Here is a 22,565-nt window from a genome sequence, read left to right on the forward strand (position 1 = left end):
CCATGTGCCTGCGAGCAGCATGAGCTCACATGTCAGCTGGCCAGCACCTGCAGAAGCAGAGCCACGCGCAGGGCAGTAACTCATACCTGTACTCTGTACAACAGCTCACACTGTCAGACAGCAATGAAGTTAAAGGCTGGTGTGGAGTAGGCTTGACCATTTAGCTATGCATAGCTACATAAGGCTGAAGAACAGTTTAACTTATTTTACCTTTTCCTTATTTTTGCTGCGAAGCTGTTTTCTAAGCCAGCAGTAGCCTCTTTACTAGAGCATTTGCTTCATGACTTTGCAAGATGAGAACTGTTTTTCATTACAAGGTTTCAACATGTATCAAAGAAAGTTTACGTGTTTTTGTTCTTCTGGATAAACCCCAGATTTCACCAAGTGTCTGGCCAGACTCCAAAGTAAAAACTTTTTTATTAAAACAAGACATTTTCTTTGATTTAAAGCTTACGCAGTAAGAGTTTCTGAGAGGGGGGTCAGTCATGGCTAACTACAGCTTGTTACTCTTGTTTTTTAAAGGTAGTTATGAAAGAAAACAATTACAGGCAAGGCTTACTGGTGGAAAACAGTGTCTCAAAAGTAACAGCTCCAGGAAGGCTCTAGTGTCCTCACAGGTATAGATCTCAGGTTGTGTTAAAAAGGGTTTCTGTGATCTTTAAAACAGGACCACAGAGTTGGGGAAGGTCTCATGATTGCCATGTCCAGGAGACCAATGTCACAAGACTCAAGTCATACAATCCCTTTCATAAACTTACTGGGCTCCATGCTGTAAATGTTTTGCTCTACCACTTTAACTGAAAAGCTTCTTCTGAGTCTCCCTTCCTTAAAACTCTCAAGAAATGTAGTCTCTACAGTGCATTTAGCATACAGCCACTTTTTTTACCTTTGTCTCCCAGCCACTATTGTGTTCTAAGCAATTCTCTTCCATCCTGGAGGACTCTTTCTCCCGTAACCTATGTGAGATAACGTGTTGCTTAACAACAGTCCTGTCTTCACTTGCACAGGCAGGCAAAATGCAAGGAGTACTCAAATACTACACGAAGGGCAACAACAACAACAACAACAACAACAAAAAAAAAAGGCTATGCAGGCTTGGAAACAGGAAGCTTAATTATCTGTTATGATTATGTTTTGAAATAACATATGTTATGTGTGTAGCCTAGAACTGCAGCTAAGTCGTATGTGCAGTTGTGCTGCTGTTACTGACAGCATGGTACCTGTCATGGGCAGAATGGAAGCTTTGGACAAGGTTTATCAAGGAGACCCTTCCTTTGAGTGCAGAAAGGATCTATGTGCTTCCTAAACTCCTTCTCAGAGAGGAGTCTTGGTGTGGCTGGATCCAATCCTAGCCGCACACTTGGTCAACTGTTTATCGCTTTATATTCTGCTTACTCTTTTCTGTTTATATTATGCTTTATACTTACTCCTTTATAAGTAAAGGGTTACATAGGTATAGTTAAACCTTTATTTGACTTTGTCCTCAACTATTAAGGATGAGAAACCAAATATATTCGTATAAATAAACTATTTCTTCAAATTGATGATGATGATGATGATTAGACAAAAAAATCTTCCTCAGAATATATAGCTGTAAGTATTAAATATGGTGCACTACTTATTGAAGTAATATTGAAGCAGTTATATTAAAGCTAGCAAAATAATAAATAAGTAGCTATTGATGTTCCACACGTATACCAATGACTGTGGATACTTCTCTTGCTTAGCCATGGGAACTAACCATGAGGGCTGTTCCAATTCAAGGGAGAAATCTCCACACACACTCTGAGAAGGAGTGTGTTAGAAGATCCTAGCATTTTAAAGTGGAACAGAGCTTTTACAGAGTGAAGTGACTGTCAGTCAAATGTCTCCAGGCCAGCTGTGTCAGGTTTAGATAAGTTACTAGTAATACCACTGATTCTTTTATCAGGAGTGTTGTATCACCACAGCCAGCTTGCCAGGAAACATTGTTTTTCCTCAGAATGTGTAAATTCAGAATTGGTAAGTCAGGCTGGTTTCAGCATTCTTTAGTACCAAAAGCAGTGTGCACCCTGTCCTCCATCCATCACTGATGGCTTTTTCAAATAAGATATTGTTCAAGGTGACTTACCCCCACTCTCGGCAGAGCATTCTTCTATGGTACCTGAGGCATATCAATTGGTGAATGAAGCTCAAAATATGCAGTTCAACAGAAAATTCATTACTTTTATTGAGACCTAGCACAGAGCAGATGCACAAATGATGACCTTTTTCTGGAGAAAATCCTTGGCCTTTTCTGCATGGGACTGTGGTCTTGTCTGTCTAGTTGATTTTAGTAATCACTTCCTACAATCCTTCATAGCTTTCCATATTTGAGTCAAGATACTTTTAGCTTCTGCCCATGAGCAATTCTCCTGTCAGGCCAAATTCACAACTAAATCTCGATGTTTGAGATGGTAACCAGTCGCCCAGAAGCACTAGAGTGTTACATTATCCCAGTGCAGAATTTGGCTTCTGGAATTACTGTGTCTGTGGTATCAGAGACTGGATAAGTTGGCAGTGACTAACTGAGCAGAGCTGGCTCATGCCCTGAAATGGCTTCCACAGTACACCTTGTGCAAGGCTGCCTTGGCTGAAGCAAGGAAATGCTTCCCAGCCTTGGACTTCTTCCACCCTCATCTTTCCAGTCTGGGGTACAATTGTACTATTCAGCATTGTGGAAATCCTGGGAGTATCCAACCCAAGCAACTTCTTCCCAGTGGAGGTGACTGGTGCACTAACTTTCTGTTCTCTTAAAGCAATTATCATATACATTTTTAGTTTTGGAAAACTGAACAACTTTGTAGAAATGAAGTTTGACACTGGGTCTAAAGAACCCAAACACTCTTTTCATACACTTCAACATAGTGGTAATTAAAACAATGGAGCGAGTAGTCTCTTCTGAAGTTAAACTGTTAAACTTTAGTTAAGAGAAGAATGTATGGGATGGTAGAAATTGTTCCCAGTCACAGGATATAGTAATGTTTATCCACCCCTATGAAATTTCATTTAAATAAGCTTCACAGGTAGCAATTCACCAGATTCTTCATCTCTTAGGTTTGCTGAATCAGATTCTGCATGTGGTTGCCAGCATTTAACTAGTCCAGAAGCAGGCTCTAACCTCTGACATCTTAACCAATATCTCAGCAAGGTCTACCCTCTGTGGTTTGCATTTTACTTCACAGCTCTTTAGAAGCATAAGGTATGTGCATGGCAAACATACAGAAGATCAAAGACTTTGCGTGGAGGTCTAAATGTTGCTTTTGCTCAATAAATTTACAGTTGTCTTGTCTCAGTTTTCTCACCAGTGTGAGGCAGATCTGTGGACTGGAGCTGCAATATTTTGGGGATGTAAAGAAACATCTCTCAGCAGTTATAGCTCGTTATATGAACTGGGAAGTTCTTTGAAGCTCACAGTGCTGCATCTGACTTTATTATTTTCACAAACATTCTGTGTTTCTCTTGAAAAAAATTGTTGACCTTCTCCTGTTCCCTTTTCCCACCAACAGCTTCTCCTTTTTCAGAGACTTTCTCAAGTTTATATGTCTATTCACTGATATTTAGGCTCTTTGTTCTGCCAGGTTTGCATAGTTGACTGGCAATTACCTATTTTACTTCTGTAAAAAGTTACTCACCTGAAAAAAGGTTTCATACACAAATACTGTTGGTCAGTGGCACAGAAATCCTCTTGCTAGCAATGTTGTGATTAGAACCCCAAATTTCTCACTAGATAGATTCCCCTGCTCACCAGAGAAAGCCCCATCTTCACCAGCTAAGACTCAGGTAATCATCTCACCTTTGTGCTTGAAAAACACATGTGTAAGGAATGAGCAAGGAATGAGCTTAAACTCACTTCAAATTTCTACTGCATCATTCCCTTATGTAAAGAGGTTTCTAATACAGACTTTGCATGGAAGACATTTCACTTCTCACTTGGAAAAGCCCGTTAAGGAAAGGTGTTTGTGAGTTAGCAAACATTAGCTGCCGAGAAAAGGCAGTGAACATAAAACCAAAAGTGAACTCAATAGGTCTTTAAAGTCAGCTTTTAACAGTGTTTGTGCAGGGCACTTGCCTGTTTCAGCTACTTCTTACCATATGGCTGCATATTGAGTTTGAGTGAAATATTACCAAGCAGTGGCTATAAAAAAGTATTTCAGAGCACACTTGACAATACACTCAGGAAAACCCGGATATCTTGTTGAACCAGATGGTAGTCATGATCTGGGGCTATTCTTTCAGGCTGTACGTTCATCAGAGCATAAGAAAAGCCAGATAGTTACAAAGGATGTGGAAGTTAATTTGAATAACAAGTTTACAGTCAAAGGTCACTTTGGGTTAGAAGGGACTTTAGGGTCACTTAGTTGATTCCCAGCCCTACAGAAAGAAAAGATGAGCTTAAAGTTAGACTTATTCCTGTAATAGTGACTATAGAGGGGGCTTGTAAAACCATTCTCTGTCACTATTTTGTGAAGTAGGTAGATAATGGTTTTGGTGGCAAGCAGTATGGTTCTGTCAGATAAAAAAAAGAAATTCTTCAAGAAAAGATGACTGCAGTATTTCGTAAGAAAGAATAGGGGTTTCTTGACAGCCAAAATTTTAAAGGCATTTCCAATTTCTCCCGTGGTCAGAATCAGCTGGTGGTTTTCTAGTATGCACACAACCAAGTCTTGAAAGGCATTTCAACTGGCAATTAGAAATACCTCCTCCACTTCAGTCTTTTTCCAGAGATATTAACCTTCTTGATGTTAACTGTTGCTTTCAGTCATGTCTGCACTAATGGGAATCAAGAAAATTGAATGGGTTTAGGCTGCTACCAGGACAAAAGTGAGCTAGGTACAAAACAGCTAACCTTTCTCTGCTCTATGCTCATAATCATAGTCCAAGGTGCAGCTCACAGCAGCTAAAAATGTTGTGTTTGTAGGAAAGATGAAATAAACTTACTGTGGGCCCTTAAAATCTCTGGTAGATAGCAGAGGTGAGGAATGGGCAGAAGACTGATCACCCAATTTGCCAGTCTCTCCTGTGCTACAACGGCATGTGCCTCCCTCATGCATAGCAAAGCAGGTCAGTGGATTGAAAAAGCAGGTTTTCATTATGTATACCAGAAAAAATGAAATACTTAATACAAAATTTTTCTCTGCTTGCTTGTGAAAAATGGTCATCATTAAGGTCTGGTGAACTGTGTTTTGGATGACTATAAACTGCTGAGTAGATTCTTTGCAAGTGTTTTCACGCAAACATTCTACAACTTCAATTGAGTCTATACCTTTTTCTGGTACACTAACATGCTATTTCTTGTGACATGCACCTAGTTGAGACAAATGTATAGAGATGAATAGAGGTGGTACATATCAGAAGACGTATCCTCTATGCCATTCTAAAATGCCAGGTGACAGTACAAGCTTTAAGGTCAAACCCTAAAAATACCTAATAATTTTATTCCAACAAATCAAATTTTTAAAAAATCCCAACAAACACACAAAACAACATAAAAAAAAACAACCAAAAAAAACCCCCAAACAAGCAAAGCAATAAACCAACCCCCTCCACCCCCACAAAAAAACCAACCCAAAACCAACCAAACAGAACACAAACCCTTCAAACATTTTGAAGGCAGTTCATCTGTATGCAAAAACTTGCTTCAGCTGTTTGGAGATAACAGCGTGTAAAACAGTATGTGAAGCAGAAAGAACAGAGACTCATTGTATCACACGCGTATCATATGCTCAATGGTTTACAGTAAAAAACAAGTCATGCATGAATTCATAGACATATATAGACTGGCCAAGCTGCTGACAAGCTAACTTTCACATACTCAGTCAGCTTCATAAGCATCTAGCAAGAGCTGGTGGAAATAGAAACTCATGAGCCAAAATACATTTCTAGGTATTCTAATTGTTATTGTAGTAAACAGTGCTATTTTTCTGTTCATAATGAAATGGAGTGGATAGGGCATGGGGGTGTTGTGGAAAACTGAACTGCCTCTGCCTAGGGATGCCAGGTGAAATCTTTCAGTATACAATCTGTTAAAAGGGAAAGCAGGGTAGTGTTTGCCATGCCAGTAAAATGGGCAGGAAATGCTACCCACACTTGTTCTTTGCTGCCCACACCAAGGCAACATCTACTCAGCAGTAGAAGATAATGACAGGATGACTTCCATTTCAGTAAGGAACAATGATAATTACCGTAATCTAATTGCAAAGGCTGTGATGTATTATTTATGTTCATCCATAAATTCGGTTTTAATTACTTCCCTTTCAAAATTATGAGGAAAAAATAATTAGAAAAATGCAAAATTCATGTTTTTCAGGAACATGGTGAGTTAGATTTTCACCATTGCTGACAGAAGGGCTCACGGTTTCCAGTGGAGTACAAATCTGTAACAGGGAGTAATTGCTTGACCTTATGCACTGACCCTTAAATATTGCTAAATGGTGCAAGCCAGGGCAGTTCCCAAGCTGCTATTCCATCTTAAGCTAAGCAATGCTTCAACAAGCTGTCTGGTTCTCTGACATCTGCCTGATTTGCCATGTCAGCCAGGACATAAGACATAGCAGGTCTAGTGCAGATTTGTTTCAGCTGAATCCAATGGCTACAAATCGGTAATTGAAAGTGCAATACATAGATATTAAATGAGACATGATGTCAGAGAGAGATTAGTTTTTCTTTTCCACAAGTAAAATCAATGACAGTCCTGCTTTTTAAGGTCACCTCTTCTGGTGAAACAATGGAGAGTGAATGCTGCTATCCTAGTCTCACAGCAGCACTGTGGGTCCACTTCTTGCTGGAATAAATAGCTGCAAAGTGACACTGGAGAAGTAGTTTCTATCCAAATTCAGAGCAAGTGCTATGAAGAAACCTTAACCAGTGGCACACTTCTAAGAGCAAGATAATGACAGAAGCAGCTTCCATGTGAAGACCTTTCTTCAATCTTGTTACATCTCTTTTAGCAGAAAACACAGCTTACCAAAGCCACTGCTCTTTCAAAAAAATATGACAAATCTTATCCAGTGCCCTTGCTTCACTATCTGGTAACTATCTAAGAGGTAAAGTTGTTTAATTTTGGATGTTTTTTCAAATCAGGTGTTCCAGTATTAGGAAGTAAAGCAGCCTCACATGGAAAAGAATCATCTCCTTCTCTGAAGAAAGGCAAAATTACTGTTTAAAAATAACCAGCACAGAAATCTGTTTGAGCTTAATTTTCACTTTTGCTTCCAAGTTCCTCCTAAGGAAAATTCTGTTGAATAATCAGCTAAAATTTGAAACTTCTTACTGTCATGTAACACAACATCACAGTTTATGTTTTTTTTACCTGACTTACTTGTGGGGTTTTACATAGGCACAAAAATTCTCTTATGTGACATGATGTTTATTTACTGGTGGTATTGGGACTTTTTTCTTTTTTTTTAAGTCTGTCCTTTGATTTAATTTCAACCTCTTATTGCTCTTGTGATGTGAAATATCTTCTAGATGTTGGCATGATAGTGGGCACTTGTGGTAATTTCCAGTTTAATGTGTTAGAAAATGTGGAAATGGGATATGGGCATATAATGTTTCTACCTGAAATATGATTGACATAAGATAGCATTTACAGCTTTTATTCAAATTCCACAAGATGTTTGAATCCAAGCACCATTCCTGAGACTGGCACAGTTAATAAAGGCATTCTTAAAAAAAAATAAATCCCTTGAGCAACAGTAAGTCCAAAAGTAAAGTGTATCAAAAGCACTCAGATGACCTCTTCACAGTGGTAAACCACATTTCATGACACCATAATTCTCAGTAACTTCAAGACATGGTATCTGATGAGGCATAGCTTTCCATTGCTGCAGCACAAATACATCCCCATGAGTTCACTGTTTATCCCAAGGCTAAAGTGCTATAATTTTCTTTTGAAGTCCCCAAAAACAGATACAAGAAGTGCAAATTCTGGCATGTAAGATGAAGATTTTTCACAGACCCACAATCCCACTGTCTCTTGAAGCTGCAACGGTTGACAAGTATAAACCTTCAGTCTGAGAGTTAAAATCATCACCTAAAAGAAAGAAAATGCAGCAGTATTAGTTTAAAAATCTGCAGTGATTTAAGGAAATGAAAAGCCTGAATTTAACAACAGAGTGGTAAAGAATGAAAGCTCTGTCTTCATTGTATGCAAGTTTTTCTGGGTCATATTGAAGTCACAGTAGCTCCTTAAACCTGTCATAATTTACAAGAACATTCTGTTGCAATCTTTTCAAAGCAAAGAATTATCTCTCTTATCTGTAGTCCAAATTCTGAATTTTCTATGACAACAAAGCTATCACTTACTTTCAGCCATATAAATGAAATAACAAAACTGAAACCTGTTTAGAGAGCATCCATGGGAATGATTGTCAGTAAATCTATGCATGTGATTAAAAGTGTGCAGAACTGGGACTTCAGTGATGAGTTCAAATGTCCTACATAGCCAGTTTTGATACAGCTTGAGCTGTAACTGGTAACATTAACAATCCTTGTTCCTGTAACCAAGAGTGTATGGGTCATTTCCAAGGCACTCTGGTAAAGTATCTGTGGCTTTTATGCTTCAGCTATCTACTCATCATGGAAAAAGGTTCTTTCCAGTGTTTCTTAAAAATATATGGTGCTGAGAAATAGAAATGTTTGTCATCTGACTTACTGCATGTTGCATAAATTTTTTTTTAATTAAATGAAGAAGTAAAACAAAACCACAAAGAGCACCCTTGTCGCCTTTAATTTTTCATTTCACAAAGTGCACAGGGGAGGCTATGGCCTACAAAGTGGAAAAATTCTAGAAAATTAATAGAAAAAGCCAGGAGAAGCCAAGCTATGCTCAGTCAATGTGCACTGGAATTTTGTCCAGACATGCACAAACGCTGTCCTCCAAAATGCTGCTTGCCTTGAGCTTGTGTTCACTAGTGCATGGCATGATGCCACTAAAGTTTCACACTGTCACGTGAAAAATAAGAATGAGCTTTTGGCTACTGCAAGTGTTGATTTCTGAAAGGTGAAATTGTCTTTCTGAAAGTGTTATTTTGACTGTAATATTGCAGTGGATTGGACAGTTACAGTTAAGATGCAAGCATGACAACCTGAGGTGATTTAGAAATTTGTGAATTCATGCCCTCTTCATCCAATCTGCAGCTTCCACCTACAAAATTTAGTTTTTAAGCTGGTGACTTCTTGATGTATATTTTTAGTAGCAAGAAACATGGGTGGATTCTCAAATAAATCCTGTCCTTGGAAAAGCCCTGTGTTGTCTCTGTGTCCAAAAATTGATATGTATTTTTTCTTCAGGCCACTTGGTCAGCTTTATCACCATTTTACTCCATTTGTGCTCCTTGGCTGCCTCAGGGCTGACCTCAATAGGCTGTGTGAGGGTCTGCTCAGACACCAAGCAGTTATGGCTGAACCAAATACCCCTGTACCTAACAATGGCCACAGCCTTTCTCGTCACAAAGCATTAACCTGTCAAATTTTTATCTACAGGTAACAAAACTGATTTATATAAGGTGTACTAAGACATTTCTTACCATATTGTTTTATAGTTTTCTATGGTGGTTTCTTTTTTTCTCAGTTCAATTTCAGTACAGAATAATTAGATGCATCCTGACAGTTTTTTAGGTATTATCTTCCCTCTGCAATGTAAAAATTCCTGGATGTCCAGGCAAGTCAGGTGCTCATGAAATGCAAAGTAGCCCAGGAGATTATACAATATTCCAGATAAATGAGGTATCATTTTATTCGTTGTTAAAACCTGTAGCCTGATTCAAAAGTATAACAGACTATTACCACAAAAATCTTGATGTTTTCCAAAATAACCAGCTTTCTGAGAGTATCCCTCTAAGCCAAGACTACTCCAGTTACTATACAGACCAATGTGCTCAGCTGTGTATGCAAGCTACTGGTATCTCAGTGAAAGGGAACCAATATTTATAAACATTTACATTGACCAAGAGAAAGTCAAAACTTTAGAACCTGCATTTTTTAAAAACTTACGAAAAAGTGAATTGAAATTCAAAACTATCCTCTATTTTGATGTAACATTATTTAGGTTGCAATCTACATTTAAAAAAATATTTTAGATGTAAGAAAGGAAACTCTGTAAATGTAAATTTAAAAAAAAATCCTGTATGACTTACTTTTCTCATCTTTCATGTTAGGGTTCAGTTTTCTTTTCCTGTCTAATACACACAAATTATAAAAAGTAAATACACACAAATTTAGCTTAAGCATTTTTAGATTTGAAAGAAACAATAAAATTCAACAAATGTTTAGATTTAACTGAGCTGTAAGCACAATCAAGTTTATTACTAAGTCATACTAAATAAGTAAACTTCTCTATGTTTCTTTTCTTTTACAAAACTTGAACCAAATTCTGAAGTCATAATGTTAAGACTTTCCTTTCATGACTGTAAATACATTTGTCTGGTTTACTAGAGTCTATTCATGTGCAAGAAGATACTAGAATAACAGTCTGTTTACGTTATTACTTTTGCACTACTGCACATGCAACCTGGGAAAAAACACTGTGATAGTCCTGTCTCACACACCATTTTAGTTTTGGAGCCTTAATGGAATTGAAAAATAAAACCTCAGTGTGATATGCTGTAGCTACAATGCCTCTGTAGCTATGAAGAAAACACCGTTCAAACTATGCTTTTACAGCCCTCCTTACCCTAGCCAAAGTTTGTGGTCTATACAGAATACTAACTGGTCAATTTTAAAATCTATCTTTCTGTATACCTTGTTTCACACAGGCAACAAGGTGAGGAAAAATAAAACCCAACTCAAATAATCCACGATCTCATTTTATAACATCTTGTAATCTAGAAATAAAATGTTACCAAAGTCACACAAGCATGCCTAGAGTTACTAACATTTCCAAAATGTTGTTCACAGGAAAAAATAAAGAAATACTGAAAAGTTTCACTATCTGAAATAAAATGTACCTCTTCTGGGTTGCCCATTCTTGAATGTTTTTCTCTTCTGAAATATTATTATTGCTGAGAAAAGGACAGCTACGGTCACACATGTGGGGATGATAAATGAGATCAGGAATTTTTGTCCACTATACTGTGTACTCATTAAAGCTGTCAAAAACATGAAAGGAAAATAAATTTATAACTTGCAAAACAGACATTTTTTATCAAGTTTTCGGTTCTGTTTCTCCAAAGTCTTGCTCTGACTGAACAAAAGATTTTTAAAATTTGTCAACATAGTGTTTTACACTCGTTTTATGAATAATTTTTTTCCAAAATATTCCTGTAAAAAGCCTAACAAAAAAACAGTCAAATCTCTCATTTGTATGGCATATATCTCATATTTGTATGCCACCCTCTTGGCATCTGCCTTTGAAATATTTATATCTATTGATGACATCCCCTCTCAGTTTTCTCTTCTACAGACTAAACAGGCTCAGCTCCCAGTGTCTCCTCATAAGAGAGACACTCAGATCCCTCATCATCCCTGTGGCTTTCACTGAACCATCTCTGATACCTCCTTCTCTGTTGTGTCTTGAGGAGCCCACAGCTGGGCACACCACTCAAGGTGTGGCCTCATTAGGGCTGAGTAGAGGGGCAAGATCACCTCCTCAACCTGTCAGTGCTCCTGCTAATGCACCTCAGGATACCATTGGCCATCTTGGCCACAAGGACACACTGCTGGCTCATGGACAGCTTGTTGTCCACCAGGAATCCCAGGTCCTTCTCTGCAGAATTGCTTCCCAGTAGGTCAGCCCCCAGCATGTGCTGGCACTTGAGGTAGTTCCTCCCTGGGTACAGGACCTTACACTCAACTGACCCTCATTAGGTTTCTCTCTGCCCAACTCTCCAGCCAGACAAAGTTCCACGGAATGGCAGCACAGCCTTCAGGTGTATCAGCCACTCCCCCCAGTTTGGTGTCACCAGCTAACCCATGAAGAATTCGTTTGATTCCTTTGTCCAGGCTGTTGATAAACAAATTGAATAAGCCCGGGCCCAGTATTTATCCTTGGGGAATGTCACTGACAGCAGGCCTCCAACTGGATTCGATTCCTCTGATCACGACCCTCTGGACTCTGTTATTCAGCCAGTTTTTGATCCATTTCACTGTCTGTTCATCTAACCCACATTTCCTGAGCCTACCTGTGAGGATGTTATGGGAAACAGTGTCAAAAGCCTCACCGAAGTTAGGACATACAACAAAATAGAGCAATTAATTAGGAGTCTATCAGGATTCATGCAGCTGAAAAAATTCCCTCTGTGCTGGCAGGAAAATAATGAAAGATATCCTAAAATTAAAATGTATATAAAAATACAGACTGACTTGTTGGAGTGTATGCCAGCTGAGACTTCAAAGTCATTAATAACACTGATTTATTTAGTTTCCTAAGAATTAGTATTACCCTTATTTCTAGAACTGAGCTCCAGTGAGGGACCACAGCACATGGTGTGCGTATGAACACTCTCTGTCGTACAAGTTCAAGGTCATACAAACCTAAAGTGGAAATGTGAGCTGAAGTTTCTCCATTCAATTTTTTATTCCAGAAGACACAGGTGTAGTTCTCGCTCGTATTTGGTTTGAATGTCAAGATGCTGGTGACATTGTAGAGGCCGTCTGCTGTCAGCGTATAGGTGGTATTTGCAGGTCCACTGAGATTGAAGCTCTTCTCGTTTTGCCAGAAAACCTCTGCCAGAGGAAAGCCTTCTGACTGGCACATAAAAACAAACTTGTCTTCACCTGGTTTTCTCATTACTTGAGTGTTTATTCGCTTGTAAGATGCTGCATAAGAAGTTGTTGAGTGAAATTGTTGTATGCAACAATAGTCAGTTTCCCACTTCACTCTTCCTCTTTCCCTTTAATGCCATCTATTTTTCATGACTGTATCTCTGAGACACTTATTTAAAATCATGAAGGGTGTTTTGTAGAACAATGCAAAATTCATTATTCAGTCCTTACAATGCCTACAGCAACAGAACACATTCCAGTACTTGTTTGTCTGCAAGGTAGCAGATGACAATTTATAATTTATCAAGACGGAGGACACAGGGGAAGTCTTATGGGACTCTATTTTCACTTTTTAAATATGCCACTTCAAGAAAAAGGTAGATTTTCATGTTTGTTTTACCATGACTTATAAACAGTGTGATATTTTCATCATATTAGAACAAAATTGACTTTTCAGAGAGACCAGCGTGGGTCTTAAGAATGTCTGTGTCCATTTTTGCATTTGGTAAAAGTCGTTATTTAAATGTCTGAGTAGGAAACAAATGCTGCCTTGTATCACACAGACATGCAGTTCGTGGGAAACACCAGAAATGTTTCAAAGGTCTGGTCTGTAAGGCTGTCCAGTAACATATTCCTTTATTACTAATGCCCATTTGCCTTCTATAAACACAGAAAATCACATGTCCTTGCTCTGGGAGTTGCAGGTACTTGGGGAGTTCCCAGCCACTTGGGTAATTGCAGCAGGGTACATAAGTATATCAAAGCATGTCTGAGAAACTTCTGGGAATGACCCTAGGTGGCCAAACAAGGCAGGGGATCAGATGAGAGGAGGGAGGTGTTGGCACTGGAGAAGAGGGTGTGAAAAGGAGGAGAAAGGAAGGATGGAAGGAGAACCGATGGTGTCCCTCTCTGGCACCAGGGGCTGTTGAACCAAAGTCTAGCCAGCACTACAACAACTGCTTTGGCTCAGCTGGGGGCTGAGCACAAGGTCTTGGTGAGAGAACTAGAAACAAATTCCTTAAATTAATCTATTTCTGCAAGCTTGTAGGAGTTTAGTAGAGACATCTCAATGAGTATACACTTATATTCAATGTAACCACTCACCTTTTACTTCCAAAGTAATGTACTTGTAGTCCGCACCCTGGTAGTCAATGAGACAAAGGTATGATCCTGCATCTGTGATCTTCACGTTGGTGATCTGAAGGATGGCTCGTCCCAACTTCAGTTCACTGTGCAGAAGTGATGCTCTTCCTATGTAATCAGGATGTTGGGATGAAGGGAGTGCCTTCCCATTGCGGAGTGTGTACACCTCTTTTGATTTCAACCTGTCCTGTCTTTTCTGCTCCCAAACAACAGTCAGGAGGCCTAGATCTATTGAGCCATTCACAGGGAATCTGCATTCCATGGTCACATTGCTCCCATACTCCGCAGTGTAGAGCTGTTGAGGAACTTCCACTGTAAATAAAGCTACATGAGGAAAGAGAACAGTTTAATTTGTTTCATTAAAATATGTTCTGATTTTCTTTAAATTTGGACAAAACTCTGTCAGATAGTATACTGTATACAGATAGTCAGATATACGGTTACTGGTTTGACTAAACGTTTTAAGCATTTCTTGTTCATATTCACACTAACATTTTTATCATATAGTAATTATAGCAAATTATCTACATTTCGTATACATTATAGAATCTGAAAGATGAGGGCAAAATGAGCAACTTTTTTTCCACATTTTATAAATAATTTAATGCTGAGCCAGTGATTAAACAGAGACCATGTTAATGAAATTATGATGGTCTCTTACATGTTAAGAGACCATCATAATTACTCCATAAGATTGGGGTAAAAGCAACAATTAATTGTGAAAATTGTAAATCTAATTTAATTATCCTTTGCAAAAAGAAACTGGATAAACACATATAGCTTGGAAGAATTGCTATGTAGCATTTACAAGCCTGCAACCATGTGAATATGATTTGATCCCATGCATTTTCTCAGATACGTGCAACAGTGTTACAGAAAATATATCAACATATTCTTAAACATTCACCCAATTTGAAATTCATATTGTTATGAAGAGTTTGCCATTTTTAAAGTGTACTTGATGTAGCAGAATTACTTACAATACATCATTCAATATACCTTGTTACTACTTTCCATATTGGATGTACCACATACGGGTATATCTAATTCAAGTGCACTTGAAAGTATTGGTAACAACATGCCAAAGAGAAGTCCATGCAACTGTTTATGCATTCCTTTTATTCCATGTGTCTGTGAAATACTTACAGGGAAACCTCCAGTTCCCTTTAGCAATATCTGTTTATTCACTCTAATATAACTGCAATGAGGGAAAAAGTTTTGTGAAAAAGTGCCAAGCTGCTTCTGGGTCTTAGCCAAGGAGATACTGCTACAGGCATGGACAGAGGAACATAAATTGTTTTACTTCATTCAGCCTCACACTGAGGTTTTTCTGTTTCCCAATGAGCCTGGGTTGCTTTGGTCATCCTCCTTCACACAGCCATGCCCACTGATGCTGGACACCTCAGCTGCCAGCACAGAAGGTGGTAAAGAAGCCTGATGTTGAAAGTGACAGACACCTGTCCTGTGCTCAGGTGGTGCCAGTGCCTTCTGTGAAATGTTGGAAAGCAGAGGCTCCAGATATTACTGACCAGTCAGCTAGTATTGCTGGAGGTGCTTAGGCCCAAGTACTGAGGGCTTCTTTGGTTCTGCTGGTGAAACTGAAAGGCAGTTTCTCTTACCTGAAACCATGAAGAGCTGTGTTTTCAGCAACAGCAGTGTGAGGATCTGGGACATTTTCTCAGGTGGATCTGAAACAAAAGTAGGATTGCATTAGAACTCGCAACAACTACCATCTGCTGAAGCAGATCAGAACTGTGTTAGCCTTTAAAATCCATCACAGCTCATAAACAGCAAAAATAGAAAAAAACACTAGGCTACCAGCAGAAACGAGGAAAATCCTTTTCACAGCAACCCATGCGCACACAAAGAATATGAACCAATGGCAATGAAACAGTGGCAGTAAAGGGAAATAAACCATTTCCACAACTTCACTCATAGACATTTTCAGGATCTGTAGCTTGCAGGCAGTCTTAAATAGTCTGACAAGGAAATGCTTTGACATTTTTTACTACCCACGAGTAATAATCAATTGCAATTGACTTATCCCATACAGAAGAGATTAATAAACAAACACAAGCAGATTTTTTAACTGCCTGTAATAACACCTGATCTAGTTTACAAGATTTTTAACCCTGCTTTTGTTTCAAGTCTGCTTTGCATGGGTTTTTTCACAGGTTCTTATTGCCTTAAACCTAAAGGCCAAGAAATATCTGGAAGACATTGTGAGGCAGTGGAAATCTCAGGATGGGTAAATTAAAGTTTGCTTCAAAAAGGATTAGAATGAAGACTTACTGCTGCTAATTCTTTCACTTTATATATGGCAGTGCCTGACGTACAAAGTGCCGTGTGTTACTGATAGTAAACCAAGAGCTCTGGAATAATGCAAAAAGAGAAAGTACAGTTTTAGAGTGAGTGTATTCCTGTTCTGGTAGCAAGCAAATTATCAAATATTTTTCATACTATTGTACATAGATCAACATAACTAAAAAGAGGAAAAACCCCAACCAAACAACAAAGAAATACAGGGGGCAAAATTTATAACAAAACTAATGAGATAATAGAAAAGAAGGAAGAATTACTTTGAATCAAGTTTGCTAACATACAGTATAATCTGAAAAAAAAGTTAGTGAATAAGACCCAGAAATAAGCTACAAGGAAGTAGATAAGAGAAGGAGCAAATTTTTACTTCCCCAGAGCTAGACTTATTGGAGGAGTGGTTTAATTTTACTTCCTTATTCTTTTGTGGGCTCAGCTCCAAATATTCTGGTTCCAGTTTTCTTGGAGGTTGCATTTCTCTCATTGCTTCCACCCTTGAGCTCTCAGTGTCTTGGAAAGTGGGGCTCAAAGTTATCAAATTAGCAGCTAAAATTATGGGACTTTTCCTGGAAATTTAGACCTTAATCATATGATGTCACAAATAAAGGTTTATATGCGAACTACTGTAAGCAGACCTATTACATGTAAATGAAAGCTAGTTGCCTTTACCTGACTGAGTCCATCACTACTTAATATGGGATGAATCATAATTGCTTTGGCTGTGTGGGAAAGGAGCTAATACATATTATCAGTATCTCTTTTTTCTGGATGCAGAAGTAAAGACTGTTACTGTTTACCATCCTCAGTCTCCTGCTGTGCTCACTTCTCCACACAGCTTACCTTGAAGCAGGTGGACATAAGCAGAAGAACTGAAAAGAATAAAAGAGTATTTCACATTAATATTTAGGTCCCTGGATTAACCTTATGTGAGACATTTGAGGTAATCTACTCTCTTTTTATAACTCAGACTACACTGAGAATGCAGAGCATGTTTATTTTATTATGTAGGCGATGGGATTTTTTAAAATACACGTGTTACTGAGAGTAAAAAGATACAACTCAGACTACACTGAGAATGCAGAGCATGTTTATTTTATTATGTAGGGGATGGGATTTTTTAAAATACACCTGTTACTGAGAGTAAAAAGATACAACAAAATCAAGAAGATACACAGTCAAAGCCCCAGCAGATAGAAATCATAATTATTAAATGTCAAGTAAGAGTAAGTCTTGCCTGACCAGAGGGATTAGTATTAGAAGAGAATTACACATACTATAAATATGCAAAAGGACCCAAATGTGAGAACATTTTCAGTTGTGATAGTGAAAGCAGTCATGGAATGCTTGTGGGAATCAGGAATGATCTGTATAAGATCAAAGATTTATTAGCATGGATATACATTAGAAAGATTGAGGATCTGCACCAGAAGGCATCCTTCTTTATTTCCATGATCTCACTAGCAGACATCAAGTTGTTGTGCAACCTCAGTGCAATCTACCCAGGCAACTTCATCATGTGGCTCTGCCGCCTGACACACTTCCATAGAAACGCCTGCGTCTGGAAGGTGATTTCCTCTGAGCTTGCGCTACCAACCACTCATGCTGTTACAGAATAACCCTCATGTTCTCCCTGTTTTTTGTAAAACATATGTCATGCCCTGCTCTGCAGTATTCCATGCACGCAGCTATCCTAACAAGCTTATGCACATCACTGCCTTTTTTTTCCATTAAACAAAAGGCCATTTCTAAAATGTGTTCGTCATATGTCTGCTATGATTCATAGGGATGAAACAAAGGAACACTGCACCATAAAAATCAGCACTTAATGGTTCTTGCAGCAAAGTGAAGAATTGAAAATATACATCTGAGAGCAATAAGAAGCTGCATGACATTTCAACAGCAATTTAGATCCAGGCAGTAAATTGATTTCCCAGACCAATCTGCAGAAGAAAAAACAAGTATCACACAGTGCTGCATGATGATGAGAGTTAATATGAATAAGCCTTGCAGAGTTGAGGTGGTGAAAGGCATCACATCAAACATCTAAAGATCATCATGGCTTTTTATGAGTTGCAATAGTTTCAATGAAGATGTAAGACCCAAGACTAAAAATCTGAACGGGAACAATGAAAACATAACTATGACTATGAATGTGCAAAAGGAGGAATATAATCTTATCTTTTTATACAGCTTTTTTTGCTTTACTGAAAGTACTAAGCTGAAACCCATACTTGGCTTTCATTGGCCAACAAGTAACGTATTCTGGTAAGTTTTCTTAGTGAATGCTGAGTGAAATCCAGATGGCAATGCTAATAAATTGCTAAAGTTCCACCAAAGATTGAAACTACACTAACTGTTGTTTTTCTCCTCTTGATTCATTCAGTTAATCATGCCTGTGGCTTTAGTCCTGGCCCCAGTTCACCTATCCAGAGGGATTATAACGTTTGTCTCAAAAAAAGGGTAACTTCTGGCCAATGAAACGCTTGACTTCACATAAATTCTTAAGTGATTGTCCAAAATCCTTCTGAGAAGGAGTGAAAATGATATTTCTTGTTCCCTCAGAAAATTTAGACTCAGTATTCCTATTTCAAACTGCACAAGATGTATGTTCCAGGTGACGATATGATTCCATTTTAAGCATAATGTATAAGCTTTATTCAATTCTACAGACAGAAGCAAATATTCTGACAAAGCTGGATGTTATAAGAATGCTCTCAGGAACTGAAACTGGTGGCAAAATATAAACATCAAACTGCTACATGCTTAAGCCATGGAGCCCTTGAGCAAAAGCTGGGATAGTACGCTTAAGTGGCTGTGCTTTGTACAGACCTATTTTGTTTGTGTTTATTGTTATGACTACTGGATTTTGTTTTCAGAAAATGCTCATGTGAACCACAGCAAGTTGGCAATTAAGGTTGGCACCAATGTGGTCATAAGAGTTAAGACTGGTTTGGTGTTGGTTAGTGACAACTCTTAGAATGTTCATTATGTTGAGTTTATGAGAAGTTTTTTAAGCAAATGAACATGAAAATCACAAAATGCTTTGCAATCTACTCCTCTCTAATAGAGATTGAAACACACATCTGAATGACGTAAATTAAATCCTATTTCTTTCACCCATGAAAGATCATATCATAATGCTTTTCTTAAGTATAAGAAACATCTTTGTATAAGATTCTCTGGAGCTACCTTTGGTTAGTACCCTGGCTATGATTGCTCCTGCTCATTGCAGGGGGGTTGGAGTAGATGGCATTTAAAGGTTCCTTCCAACTGAAATCATTCTATGGTTCCATAGTTCTGTGATTGTTCTCAACACAAGTTTAACAAAGAATCCTGAACAAAATCCTTGTGCTGTCCACTAAACAAAACAAGCAGAGGCACAGACCACTGATTCAGTCTAATAAATCATGGAAAACCCTTTCCTGGAAACACCATTTCAGCTATTAAAATATTTGTATTCAGCAAATGGATGATTAAGAACAGTAAACAAATTTAGCATCTACAAAATGAAACTTAGCAACATTAGGCAAGGGGAGTTTTTAGACAATAACTTCCACTGGAATAATCAGAACAGCTGTAAAAGCTAAACAAGCTTCCGAGCACACCAGCTTTTCTCTGGGTGTACAGCAGAAGTCAAATCAACACAGAAGTTCACAATAGTCCCTCATATTTCACTCTGAAAGATAAAAGGAGCAAAGGACAAAGGAAAGGGTACTTGGTCCCTTTAAACTTTAATTAAAATTTAATTAAATTTGTGCTGTAGACAGACCCTTGTTTGTATTGTATTTCCCTGCAGACCGAGGTATCTCATTGACAGCACTTATGATGTGATCATGACAAGTTTTAGCAGCTATAACACAGGTGTTCTTACAAAGTGGAAGGAAGGGGGGACACTGAACTCCATGGCTGTGAGCTAGGAGGGTGGAAATGTCACCAGGCTGGCCAGCTGGCCTGTGTCCACCTCCACACCATGTGTCATGTATACTTTAGCAAACAAGGTATTGCAAGTGGTCTGAAAGACTGGTGAGACATCCTGAGCTGGAAGACTTTGCTATGGATTTGAAACACCAACATTGCAATTGATCTGTTCACTCCTACATTCACCACTTTTGCTCTGCTGCTGACAGACTGCAACATTACTGAGCTGAGATCAGCTCAGACCATGCATTTCCTAGTCCCTCTCCTGCTACACTCTGTCTCATTGTATTGCAAAGCTAGAACCCATGCTAAGCACAGCACAGTGCCCTCTGGAAATATTGCAAAATTACAAACTCATCTTAATCAGAAGCAATCAAGCTGTGTTAATAGGGCATCCTTCTTGGCTCCATTTGAATCTTCCTGCATGATAAGGAGTTTTATGCTCACTTAGTTAGAAAAGAGACTATCTTCTCATGCACCTAGGTACACTGCAAAAGATTATACGGTCCCACTGTTTGTTTTGTCTTTTTCTGTTCTGAAAAGCTTTTTTTTTTTTTTTTTCTGAAACTCCCTTGCCTTCTGTGCATCTTGCAATGGAAGCAAACTCTTTTCCAAAAGCTTCCTTCTAACATTCTGATGTGTGCAGAAAGACACAATTTTTGACATCCTTGTGAAATGGCTAAGCCGATTTTACTTTCAGTGAAGGATCCAGTTTAAAAAAAGAAAGCAAAGCAAAAAGTTAAAACAATTTTAAAATCCTATGTCAGAAAATAAACAACAAAGTGAACAAAAAGAGTCCCCATACAAATACAGCTGTTACATATCTCACCATCAAAAAGAAAGTACTTTGTTTTCATTTCAGGAATTCCATAAAAAAGCTTAACCATGCATATTAAAATTTGCTCAAAGTCTGTTACTCCAGCCTGTCTCAGTATATTCTGTGGATATAATATTTTGCTCTCATTCTTTCCAACCCACCTTATCCACACACCATCTCACCTACTGCTCTTCCTCTTTTTGCACACTTTTTCCAGTCCCTTGTTGCCCACCTCACTACACAGTCAATTTATTGGTGGGACCATTACTTTGTTTGTGATGTTGCAGCCTGGCCTGGCTGTCCCAGCCTGTGACAGCCAATTTGCATAATTTCAGTCTGCTCTCCATCTCACTTCAGCTTTCAGGTGAAGAGATATAATTTCTCACTTCCTCCTTTGCTCACACTATCTGGGAATTCTCACTTTCTCTGCATTGTTTAACTATCACTTGTTGTATCTTTTCCACTGTCACTTTTTTTGTTCCATGTCAAACACAATCATTCTAATACAACCTCAAATATTTTTATTTTGACAAAGATGCTAGGATAGAATTTGGATGAAATTTTGTAACAGAAAACATTATTACATTTAAAAGACAATTGTGTATTCCATAGAACATGCTAAGAACTTTCAGCTCTTAGCAGCAGCACTGAGTACAGGCTAACATTCTGGCATGATACACTGCAAATTTTCTTTCCTATCTGCAACTTCTACAGAAAGAAAGTCTTCTTAGAGAGGCACAAGAAATTCTGGTCTTCATAGCCTGTGCTCCTTCTGGAATGCAGAAGGTGAAAGCCTCCATACTTGCTGTACAATAAAACAACCTCCTGGCTGCCAGTAGTGAGTCAATAACAACTAAAACAAAGTAAACAGGAGCATATAGTTACAACTATATACAGAGGCTTTTTCTTCATTCAACTCATCCCTGAAATTCAGGATTAAATAGTTACTAACAGCTACATCCTCATACATAAGCTGAAGAGGTTCACCAGCACCACTTCTCTGCCTTTGCCTATGGCAGATTATACAGTTGCAAGACAGGTTCAGCTTCTAAACATATCAGGGTTTGTTTGAAGTTATATGGCCCTGTGTTTTAGGATCTGGAACTTACCCAGTCTCCTGTGCAGAATCAGAGTCTATGTCCCAGTAATAAATTGGAAACAAACTCAGTAAATCTTCAGAATCTAGGAAAAAAATCTGCAATCCATCAGTCAGAAATACAATAAACATAAGTGCAGTTTATCAGTGTTATACTCACATCAGACCTTTATGCAGTCATTGGGAGGATCTGATTCATGTAACAGCAAAGATTTTCAAAGCTCTACCCTATTTTCACAATAGCAGAAACTACCCAGCTCTCATGACAGTGTATAACATGCACCAATAGCACAGCTTGTAGGCTGATCTTATTTAGTCTTCACGTCACAAAAACTGACTATGTTAAAAAGACACTTCTCGGGACATTGTTAGCAGTTTCAGTTTCATGCAAACGTATGCTGAGCTCAGCTCTCTGCATTGCTGAGAATGTACATCCAAAAAAATTATACAGAGCATTCTGTAAAATTTATATGCTCAAATTCTGCTTTTGATTACACCCATGATTTTTTGCTGGCTTTATAACCATTTAGAGCACTGTACAGCCTTGGCTTC

The 22,565-nt window shown here is 38.4% G+C and overlaps 1 protein-coding gene across 12 annotated transcripts; it reads right to left on the reverse strand.

Annotated features, from left to right (window-relative positions):
- Positions 1-7,600: 7,600 nt before the first annotated feature.
- Positions 7,601-22,309, reverse strand: LOC146424818 (programmed cell death 1 ligand 2-like). Of its 12 annotated transcripts, none has more exons than XM_085042141.1 (10): positions 22,174-22,308; positions 22,027-22,099; positions 17,023-17,051; positions 16,159-16,238; positions 15,486-15,554; positions 13,828-14,190; positions 12,493-12,777; positions 10,968-11,108; positions 10,158-10,199; positions 7,601-8,053 (listed from the first exon to the last, which is right to left on the reverse strand). In XM_085042141.1, the coding sequence occupies exons 5-10, from the start codon at positions 15,538-15,540 to the stop codon at positions 7,971-7,973; spliced, it is 969 nt and encodes a 322-aa protein (XP_084898267.1). In that variant the 5' UTR covers positions 15,541-15,554; positions 16,159-16,238; positions 17,023-17,051; positions 22,027-22,099; positions 22,174-22,308; the 3' UTR covers positions 7,601-7,970. The 12 variants fall into 12 exon arrangements, with proteins under 12 accessions (XP_084898267.1, XP_084898269.1, XP_084898270.1 ...); XM_085042143.1 differs by having other exon boundaries at positions 22,181-22,276; XM_085042144.1 differs by lacking the exons at positions 22,027-22,099; positions 22,174-22,308 and adding exons at positions 16,852-16,917; positions 19,372-20,856.
- Between the last annotated feature and the right edge of the window lie 256 nt (positions 22,310-22,565).

Source organism: Lichenostomus cassidix, chromosome Z (genome assembly GCF_008360975.1).
Source record: "Lichenostomus cassidix isolate B80296 chromosome Z, HeHo_3.0, whole genome shotgun sequence".
NCBI classification, from domain to species: Eukaryota; Metazoa; Chordata; class Aves; order Passeriformes; family Meliphagidae; genus Lichenostomus; species Lichenostomus cassidix.